The 11,669-nt window shown below is 40.7% G+C and overlaps 1 protein-coding gene across 1 annotated transcript in view; it reads left to right on the forward strand.

The window, feature by feature from the left end:
• The window catches only part of LOC109866214 (uronyl 2-sulfotransferase-like), a 130,351-nt gene extending 125,507 nt beyond the window's left edge, over positions 1-4,844 (forward strand). Inside the window, exon 8 of the mRNA XM_020454766.2 lies at positions 1,395-4,844. Coding sequence (XP_020310355.2) covers positions 1,395-1,687 — 293 coding nt within the window. The 3' untranslated portion in view covers positions 1,688-4,844. The remainder of the gene's footprint in view (positions 1-1,394) is intronic.
• The last annotated feature ends 6,825 nt before the right edge of the window (positions 4,845-11,669 follow it).

Below are 11,669 nucleotides of genomic sequence, written 5' to 3' on the forward strand. Positions count from 1 at the left end.
AGACTGTTTGGAGTGTTTATCCTACTGAATCAAAATAAGAAAAAATGATTAGTTATGCCCCCACTTCTAAAACCAAAGTTGCACCCCTGCCCATATCGTACACCTTTCCTTTTATTTATCTGGTTAGGCCTAAATGAGTCATTTTAGCGTGAGCTAGGCTATATATATGGAAAGTAAACTTGGAAACGTGTCGTATTCTCACGTGGAGAGGGAGCATAAATTCTGCGAGTGGACAAATTAGAACGTTTTATCACCACACAAATAAGAGACCGTGTGCGTGGCTGGTAGCCTTATGTCTGCCTCGTGGCTCAAAGAATACAGCAAGCTCGTGGGTTTAAAAAAAAAGTATTATATTGATAAAAAATGTTTACGACCCGCAATGTAATTGTTCTGAACCACTAGCCAACCTAAGCGTTGAAAGAATGTTTTCATTTCACCCGCTAGCTGATATACCTGCTACTCGACTAATGATTAGCCCAATAGGGTAAATGCAGATAGGTAAACCCCATGCTTCAGCCTATTTATTTATAGCCACTATGCTGTATGGGCTACAGGTGATAATGTTTATTCTTAATAGCATACTTGATAATAGCATACTTAAAGTAATAGCATACTTTAAAATAATTGTAAAAATAATTCTACCAAGATTATTTGGCTCATTTCTGGAGGTGGAAATTATATTTTAGAAGGTGTTTTTTTTTACATTCATTTTGAAGTAGTGTGTCCTTTAAAAAAGTCACCAGAACTGAGCATCTCAGTCCTGCTACATAGAAATGATCCAGGGTGGGATCCGCAACCTTTTCCCACCAATGCTACACAGGAAACACTGGTACATACACAACCAGTCAAAAGTTGACACACCGACTCATTCAAGGGTTTTCTTTATTATTCCTGTTTTCTACATTGTAGAATAATAGTGAAGACATCAAAACTATGGAATCATGTAGTAACCCAAAGTGTTAATATATTTTATTTGAGATTCTTCAAATAGGCACCCTTTGCCTTGATGACAGCTTTGCGCACTCTTGGCATTCTCTCAACCAGCTTCATGAGTTAATTTGTGGTATTTCTTTCCTTCTTAATGCATTTGATGTCTTTGATGTATTTCATTGTTTTGATGTCTACAATATAGAAAATAGTCAAACTAAAGAAAATCCTGGAGTGAGTAGGCGTGTCCAAACTTTTGACTGGTACTGTATATGCCTGTTACACTGCATTGAAATGATTCAAGGAATATTTCACTCCAAAAACAAACTTTGTCCTAAGTTTATTTTCATACCTCAAAAGTGATCTACAGTAGGCCTAACTCTCCTTTTGATGGATGACAATATGTATTTTCTTCACATTTTAACCATACATGAATAACTTCCTGGTCTGTTTCTCTGTCTCCGCAGACTACAGGAAGATGGGGAACATGACTGGTACGGTGCGTAAACACACACCCACTCTGGAGGCCCTTCAGGTTCTGTACCACCGCATGCGCTACGAGTACGACTTCTACAACTTCATCCGAGACCAGTTCCACTTGATGAAGAAGAAGATTGGCCTCAAATCGGTCCCCCGACCACCTTCCCACCAGGCCTCCTTCCTAAGAGACCTCTCCCTCCGAACCCCAGAGCCCCTGGATGAAGATGAGGAGCTGGAGACCGACCTGGAGGATGCCAACAGCTGGTTGGTCCAGCCCTGACCAATGCCGTGGTGACTGAGGACTTTACTTGCATCTGGTTGGCTGGAGGTGGCATGATAAAGGGGCGGGGGATGTGCCCTGTCTGTCAGCATTCCCAGGAGGACGATTGGTTGGGGATGTGTGGATCCTGATGCCTGTGTTTTTACGGGCTACATATTCCGTTCATCTTGGACTCTCTACTCACCGCTGAGAACCTTAGGAGTGGGCTCTGATTCTCTGCTACCACTGAGGACCTTGGGAGTGGGCTCGGACTCTCTGCTACCACTGAGGACCTTGGGAGTGGGCTCGGACTCTCTGCTCACCGCTGAGGACCTTGGGAGCGGGCTCGGACTCTCTGCTACCGCTGAGGACCTCAGGAGTGGGCTCAGACTCTCTGCTACCACTGAGGACCTTGGGAGTGGGCTCGGACTCTCTGCTACCACTGAGGACCTTAGGAGTGGGCTCGGACTCTCTGCTACCACTGAGGACCTTGGGAGTGGACTCGGACTCTCTGCTACCACTGAGGACCTTGGGAGTGGACTCGGACTCTCTGCTACCACTGAGGACCTTGGGAGTGGACACGGACTCTCTGCTACCACTGAGGACCTTGGGAGTGGACTCGGACTCTCGGCTCACCGCTGAGGCCCTTCGTTGTAGGCAGATGGATGAATGGACGAACTGACATATTTAAAGATTGACTAGAATAATGGATGGGGGGGGGGTTGCTTTAAAAAGCTCACTTTGCTTGTTTTAAGGTTTTATTTTTGTTTTGTTGGTTTGAGGCCGTCCTGTTTGGGGTATCTCCAGGTGAGATAAGACAAAAGGGATTTGGACCTATGAACATTTTAAATGTTGAGGGGAGGGCTACATCTTAGGATCAGGAAAATTTCAGACACCAACATAGGTGCAGGGATGATGGGGGTGAAGGAGCGTGTTGAGGTGTGAGAGAGCAGGGATGATGGGGGTGAAGGAGCGTGTTGAGGTGTGAGAGAACAGGGAAGAGACGGGGATGATGAAATTGGAGGGGTTGTGTAACAGGTCTACTTTTAGTGCTTGACCACTCCGTCTCTCCCTGTCTCTCCCAGCCTCCTTTTCTCCCTTTCTTTTCCCCTTATTTTCTCTCTCTCCCTCACACTCTGCCTGTTTTAAGGGCCCTTGTTTTCTCTCTCCCTCACACTCTGCCTGTTTTAAGGGCCCTTGTTTTCTCTCTCTCCCTCACACTCTGCCTGTTTTAAGGGCCCTTGTTTTCTCTCTCTCCCTCACACTCTGCCTGTTTTAAGGGCCCTTGTTTTCTCTCTCTCCCTCACACTCTGCCTGTTTTAAGGGCCCTTGTTTTCTCTCTCTCCCTCACACTCTGCCTGTTTTAAGGGCCCTTGTTTTCTCTCTCTCCCTCATACTCTGCCTGTTTTAAGGGCCCTTGTTTTCTCTCTCTCCCTCACACTCTGCCTGTTTTAAGGGCCCTTATTTTCTCTCTCTCCCTCACACTCTGCCTGTTTTAAGGGCCCTTGTTTTCTCTCTCTCCCTCACACTCTGCCTGTTTTAAGGGCCCTTGTTTTCTCTCTCTCCCTCACACTCTGCCTGTTTTAAGGGCCCTTGTTTTCTCTCTCTCCCTCACACTCTGCCTGTTTTAAGGGCCCTTGTTTTCTCTTTCTCCCTCACACTCTGCCTGTTTTAAGGGCCCTTATTTTCTCTCTCTCCCTCACACTCTGCCTGTTTTAAGGGCCCTTGTTTTCAAAGTGTTATTCAGAGTGCCAAACCGTCAAATGGTATGTCATAGTCTTAAACTTCTCTAAGTGCCAAACCTAACCAAGTGGGGTCAGACACCTTCTGTTCCTAGAAACCCTGTTTGGGAGGATCCTCTGCTCACAGTGGGAGGGGGCGACTTGGTTTAGCCCAAATGTGATAGTGTCTATGAATAACAGAATCAGTTTACTTTGTTTAATAGATGTTGATATGATGAGAGGGTCAAATGGCAGGAAGAGCACCCAACTATGAATTCAAAGAATTCCAACTGTGTGTCTACGATTGGATTTGACAACAACATTTGTCAAACTGATAAGGTATGAAGAAAGGTTGAATATGTTGGTACATAACTTGGGAAATATTAAGAAATGTATGATGTTGGTTGGTGAAAATGTGTTTTTCCTCAAATGTTGACATCTCCATTGGACCGACCATTGATGTTTGACATCCTTCAACAACAACAAAAATCGAATAAAAAGATTATTTCAAAGATAAATCTGAAGGATGAAACATTTTAATCCAACGCTTTACCTGAACTCACCAAATGAAATGACAATGTGTTCACAGTCTGCACTTAGTCTTATTTGAGATTGTTCAACCTCGGCTTGTTGGTTACTGTAATGTCTAAATCCACAACTTTGTTTCCAAACTCTCCCCTGACTCTCAGTGCTACAGTATTTCATAGAGCAGCCATGGTGTTGTACTTTGGCCATTTACTGATAACTCAACACCCAGAGAAGAAAATGGCCACAACCACCTACCTGGCAGTCATACCTATAGTTGCGGTCAAATATATTGGCACCCTCACTATTTCTTCTAAAATAAGTAGATTTGGGAAAAAAATATTCATGTGTATCTGTTTGATTTACAACTGCACAGGACCAAGAAGAAAGTTAAAAAATCCTAACTGAAATTCAGACTTTTCACTTCAAAGTAAAAAATGGCCTTGACTAAGTGATTCACAATTCAAATGAATTTGTTTCTAATTCTGGTTTACTGTGCAATTTATCTCACCTGTGGAAAGTTCCAGGTGCCTACAGGGTAAAAAGAGCAATTCAACCAGTTTTAAATGCTCCATTGCACTCAATTAAAAAAGGGCAAGGGTGCCAATATGTTTGACCACATCTGTAAGCCATAGTCATTGTACTGTCATTGCCTTCAGCGTAGATTTTCTTTTTGACATTTTAATTTATTATTATGTATCCATTTTCATTCCAGAAAGGATTCTCAGGGAAAAAAAGATTTCTCACAACGTTGAAATAAGTTGTACAATCAAGCTATTCATAGTATCTAAAGATGAGTAAAATATCATCTTAGATCCCCAATCTAATTATATGAACATTTTAAAGAAATGGTTGAACTGTTTTACAATAAATGGAATCCATTCATTTCAATCTCCCCAGGCAGTTTTCTAAATAAAAACCTAACAATTGCAGTTGCTGTCTGTGCTTCCTCACAATGATTTTTTTTATACAATAAAGCAGTGCATGCCTATTGTTTTCCAATCCAAGAGGATACATTAATTGTACATTTACCCACCTAGCTCTGAATCCATGAAAGAAATGCAGTCTGTTATGTGCTAACAACCTGATAAACAAGTACTAGGTTATTCATGTAAGTGCTGTTCCAGTTCCACCTGAGGAACAAGAACATTGGCCTCAAGTGTCTCCCTACCCCCTGAACACCAGGCCTCCTTCTAAGAGAGAAAGCCCCAGTTCACAACACCCTAGAGACCCAGGAAGAGGACAACCAAGACCCCAACAGCTGGTTTGTTACCACAGAAATAGATAATTCAACCATTGAGCAATGATCAAATCTGGCTGGAAGGGAAGGTTTATGTCAGAACACTATCAGTTTCCATTGAGACTGACTGATGATAACAGCCATTATCGCCGTTGTGGAGTTGGAAGCGTACTCCTCCACCAGACGTATTTTGGGAAAAAGTCTGTCCTCCACCCGCTCTTCTCTGTCCTCTCTCCTACGTGACCCGGAAACCGATAAGTGGTGAATGGATGTCAATTCGTTTAATAGGCGAATAGAACCATGTCCTCCACTCCTCGATAGCCACCTTTCATTGAGGATAATCATGCGTATCCTACCAGAGTCCTTCGCGGAAGAGTTTTCAAACCCCCTTTGAGTCAGCTTTTGTTTTTGTCGGAGGCGGAAAGCATGCTCACATTTAAAATTAATATGCTACTTATTTTATCTATAAATTGTGTTACGAACTGGCTCGTAGCCTGTAGCAAAGAGGGAGACAATGCGGAGACAAGGAAATAAAAAACGTACAGTACCGGTCAAAAGTTTGGACACATCAAGTGTTTTTCATTAGTTTTACTATTTTCTACAATGTAGAATAATAGTGAAGACATCAAAACTATGAAATAACACATATGGAATCATGTAACCGAAAAATCTATATTTTTTATATTCTTAATTTCTCGCACATCTGAGCAATATGTTTTATGGGTGCATGGTAACAGTTGAACAAGATGAAGGGGAAAAGGAAACCGCACACTAGTATCACTAATCTTTAATAAGCTTAAGTATCGGTCTCACGGCCTTCGTCAGGGCTTTTGTGAGTAAAAAAAATAAATAGCACCCTTATGTATGGGCTAGTAACCGGAAGGTTGCAAGTTCAAATCCCCGAGTTGACAAGGTGAAAATCTGTAGTTCTGCCCCTGAACAGGCAGTTAACCCACTGTTCCTAGGCCGTCATTGAAAATAACAATTTGTTCTTAACTGACTTTCCTAGTTAAATAAAGGTTGTTGGTTTTTTAAATGTAGACCTAGCACCACCCACATCCGTTCCACGCATCGAAAGGGTTTGGAGGCGAAGGAAAAAAACAAATAATAAGTGCTACCAAATATAACAATATGCATTTCGTAAATATACGAATAAAGTGTGTACATAAAACGTATTAAACACGTCTGTAAAACCACAATGAGGACATAACTTGCTCGGTAGGTCTTTCGTTAATCATTGGGTACATCGTACGAAAACATCAGAGTAATCTTATATAGGGGCATAATTCATGTTCAAATTCACAACATAACATACATAGGCATTTCATTATTAAGTCCTTTAGGAAATAATGTCTGGAGGGTGAAAATCCAAAAATATTATATTTTACTCAGAGTATTATTAATATCACCTCCCCTGTCTAATATCTTAACTTGCTCTATGCCACAAAATCTAAAAAGGTAGAAATGTCATGCTTTAGTTCATTATAATGTACTACGACTGGATAATCCCTGTCATTTCTCTCCACTGAGAGCGAATTCCCTACAGACAGCGACTCCATCTACCATGGCACACAGTCGGGGGTGGTTTTAGCCCGGAAGCAACACAAGGCTTCGCGAAAGAAAAGAAACGATGTAGGAGAGGCAAGCGGTCGAAGAGGGGACCTGGAACACAGGACGCGGTAATTAACCTCTCCAAAAAAAGACCATAGTGACGCGGAAGGGCACAGTCTTATCTAAAGGCCTCTCTTTTGTACCTACATGTACAGATAAACCATTCAATACGAAAGTAGATCTGTTTAAATTCTTTCGTAAGATTACATTTAAGCATGTGTTTTCACAAAACACTGTTTCGGGCCTAGAAACACATCAAAGAACTGGTACCCATTTTAAGCCCAAAAGCAAATGCTTTTCCCATGGTTAACAACTCCTCGATGAATACCTATTGTAGGTTAGTCAAACAAGAAGCCATGTCAGTGTATACGAGACAAACAAACCACATTCAGAAGAATCTCACTAGAACAGAAGAAACAGGCACTTAATGAATTAATGAAAGAATCAGCTCTGGTTATTAAACCTGCGGATAAGGGGGGTGCGGTGGTTGTTTTAGACTATGAAAAATATAAAGAAGAAATTCAGAGACAACTGAGCAATGAACGTGTCTATAGAAAACTGAGTGTTGAAGACACACAGGTGTTCCAAAGGGAAATATGCTCTAATCTGAGGCCCTATTAAACCACCTCATCTCAAAACCTGAATATGAATATCTTTGCTGCAAATGTGCCATACGTCCATGCCTGTACATTTGACCGAAATTACACAAACCTAAAACACAAGGCAATTATCCAGGCAGACTAGTGGTTGCAGGAATAGGCTCAATGCTAGAGCCATTGTCGAACTTTGTAGACTATTTTATTAAAACTCATGTGCAAGCACTGCCATCATATGTGAAAGACTCTATAGACTTCATAAACAAGATCTCACCAGTAACGGGTTTAACAGAAGACTGTATTTTGGTCACATTAGATTTCGAGAGTCTATTTCGAGAGGGGGGGGGGGGGGGGGGGGCAGCCCTAGCTCACTATTTGGGAGACAGATACTAATGAATATCCACCATCACACCTTATTCTAGAGCTGGCTGTATATGTTTTGACGTAGAACTATTTCAGGTTTGATGATGAATATTACCTCCAAACGAATGGAACATCGATAGGCTCCACATTTGCTCCGAGTTATGTTAACCTATATATGGGTCTTCTTGAAGAACGTTTTGTTAATAATGAAAACGAAAATCCATTTTTGAATAAGAGCTGTCAGATTTTATGGCACTACTCAATGACATTGACTCCAATCTCAAATTCACTATTGAATGTGACGCTCAGCGTGTTCATTACCTCTATGTGGATTGAGAAATCAAATTGAACCCTGTTTACAAATCTGTATAGAAAATAAACGGACAGAAATAATCTATTACAGGGGAACAGCTTCCACCCTGAGCCATTAAAAAGAGGACTTCCAAGAAGACAGTTTTTCAGACTTCCACTCCACAGAGGATTATCTAGAAAAAGCAGCGGGGATGCGCATTAGGTTTCTAGGAAGAGACTATTCGCCACAATGTGTGAATGAAGCTCTTAATTTGGCATTGGGAAAAACACGAGATGAACTGCTACAAAAAAAGACCCGCTAAAGCTAAAGAACACTCCGTAAGGTTCACAACCAAATATACTTTGAACTCGCGAAAAGTGGGAGATGCCGTCAAGAAACACTGGCATATTTTATCATCGGACCCAGCTTTGCCGGCTGAATTTAAACATCCACCACTTATTGTGTATAGGAGACGTCGCAATTTACTCGATACATTGGTTCATGCCAACTGCCAGCCACAAAATAAAATCAGCCAGACCCTTTTACGCCCTCTACCAAATGGTAACTATAAATGCAGAGGATGCGCACAGTGCAACAACATGATGAAGTGTGAATATTTCTGCCACCCACATACAGGAAAACGGTTCCAAATAAATGATATTATTACGTGTTCCACCACCCATGTTATTAACATTATTACATGTCCATGAGGGCTGTGCTGTGTAGGTAAAACCTCTCGCTCTCTCAAACAGAAAATCAGGGAACATAAACGTTCAATCAGGAGCAACGACAGGGATTATCCAGTCGCATTACATTTTAATTACGTAAAGCATGGCATTTCTACCTTTAGATTTTGTGGCATAGAGAAAGTTAAGATATTAGACAGGGGAGGTGATATTAATAATACTCTGAGTAAAATATAATATTTTTGGATTTTCACCCTCCAGACGTTATTTCCTAAAGGACTTAATAATGAAATGCCTATGTATGTTATGTTGTGAATTTGAACATGAATACAGTTGTCAAGCTATTCAAGGGTTTGGCCCACAGAGAAATTGCATTCTCATCGATGTACTTGACTGTAACTCCCAAACTGACCAGCAGGTGGTGGTATCTCCATGTCACAGCTTGACTGACAGGTCAGGTCACCCAAGTCTTCAACTCTCGCTAGGGCACCTCAGGGAAACAGTTTTTTATATATAAAATACATTTGCTCCGAAAACTTGGGGTGCCAAAACACAATCACCCGCGGGCCGCAAAATTCATGCTTGAAAAATTTCTCTTTGCATTTTAATTGAAAACAATCACAATAAGGTACTTAATTATTACCCAGAATGGTTTGATATTGAGATAAAGGTCCAATGTAGACATTTTTAACGTGGCATAAATCTTGGCAAAATGTGTAGAATTGAAGGAAATTAGCTTTAAAACATAGCAAAGTTTCTCTCCACCCCGTGGCAAAATGGGTAGAAATGCAAGAAATGTTTCTCTTTGCCCCAAAATGAGTAGAATATGAATTTGAAAATTGCTTAACTTCTCTCGTCCCCATGGCAAAATGTGTAGAACTACAGAACTTTACAGCTGCAACATTTTCTCTACTCCTCTTGCAAAATGTGTAGAACTACAGAACTTTACAGCTGCAACATTTTCTCTACTCCTCTTGCAAAATGTGTAGAACTACAGAACTTTACAGCTGCAACATTTTCTCTACTCCTCTTGCAAAATGTGTAGAACTACAGAACTTTACAGCTGCAACATTTTCTCTACTCCTCTTGCAAAATGTGTAGAACTACAGAACTTTACAGCTGCAACATTTTCTCTACTCCTCTTGCAAAATGTGTAGAACTACAGAACTTTACAGCTGCAACATTTTCTCTACTCCTCTTGCAAAATGTGTAGAACTACAGAACTTTACAGCTGCAACATTTTCTCTACTCCTCTTGCAAAATGTGTAGTTACAGGAAATGAACCATAAAACTGTCAGACATGGGACCAAACTATTCCTGCTACTGGGTTAGCAGAACAACTATTTTAGGTACACCTGTGTGCGTGCGTTTGTGTCCGTGTGTCCATGGGTGTGTGACGTGTGTGTATCAGTAGGCTGTAGATCAAACTGCTAGCCTGACTTCAGTATGTCTGTTGCTGTTATTTCTGCTACATACTCCTACTCACACATTTCTCTCTCTCCCCTCGGGGCCCATGCATCAGCTCATCACACTTCCTCAGAAAAGTACCACTTTATTTCAACGGTCTATAATCAATTATAAATTGTGTTAATGGTGGTAGACCATGGTAGACATTCCAGTAGCATGATCCTTAAAGGGATAGTTCACCTAAATTACAAAATGACACATTGGTTTCCTTACGCTGTAAGCAGTCTATAGACAGCAATTCATGATTTGGTTGAGTTTCCCTGGCACTGGTTTCAAATGCAAAGGTTTTAGGAATTGAGGCACAAATCCCATTTCAAGAGATATTACCGATATTAGCATTTTTTTGCACATCATATTCAACTCATCTATAAGTGACTTTGTTGAGCTTCGCAATTCATTTGAGATACTTTTGGATGATTATTTCATCTCTTGGCTGTCCCAGGCCAAATGCTGATGTTAAACGTGGAAAATGTTGTTTTGATGACCGCAGCAACAGTGCTGGGGAAAGGAGTTTCTGTTTTTATCATGTACAGTAGTACAGACTTTATAAAGGCTTAATGCATACATTAAGAAGGCTAAAAACCTACATACATTAATTAGGAGAAAGGCAAGAATGGATCTCCTTTTACATTTCCTATAAATGAAAAATAAGAATACTAACATGTAACAGTTCTGTACAAAAACAAACACATTAACGATCAATTCAATGATTCAGAAAACATTACCTGAAAGTTGCATTAGTTGCTTTCATTACATTGTGCTTTGTATATTTTGTAGCCTATATTTCAATCCTAGGGTTCATCCTCACATAGTTAGTCAAAAACATAATGGTACCCCTTTCCTGCAGTCAAATGACCTAGTGGCCTCATGGGTGGAATGTTCCTTAATAAACATTATCTAAAGAAACCCACTGAAAATCTAGTGTTTCTATGTCAAACAGTTTTGTTGTATTTCAGTCTTCTGCAATGTATATAAAGTGTAATATTGGGATTCAAAATCCAAATGGAATACATTTCAACTCTGTACCTGACATGGTACAGGTGTCTTTTTATGAAGTCCACAAGCACGTGTGTGAGGTGTATACTTTAGTTTGAAAGTATATTTGTTTAAGACTACCAAAAAACACTCTGTGCGACATTGATTTAGCCCACTGCAGTAAAAGGTTAAACGAGTAAGAATGTTTTTTAAAAAGCATTAACAAAATCCATTGTTTGTTATATAAATTACAGCAATGTCTTTCTTCATTTCATCCAGCACCTATAGTCCCAACACAGAGAAGTCTATTCGATACATTTCTGGACGGGAGACTAGAATGCAGCTTGCTTCATTTACAGTCACGGTCACATGCGCCCACACGATTCAATCCGTAAGCCTGAAGATCAGAGCTGTAGCACGACTGAAATGTAAAGGTAATTTCTATGCGAACGCTGGAACATTGCCTTTAAATTTCTGTTGCGCTGTAGTGCGGGTCTTCAGCTCTACGGATTGAATCAATCCCTTAC

Source organism: Oncorhynchus kisutch, linkage group LG21 (assembly GCF_002021735.2).
Source record: "Oncorhynchus kisutch isolate 150728-3 linkage group LG21, Okis_V2, whole genome shotgun sequence".
In the NCBI taxonomy this organism is placed as follows: domain Eukaryota; kingdom Metazoa; phylum Chordata; class Actinopteri; order Salmoniformes; family Salmonidae; genus Oncorhynchus; species Oncorhynchus kisutch.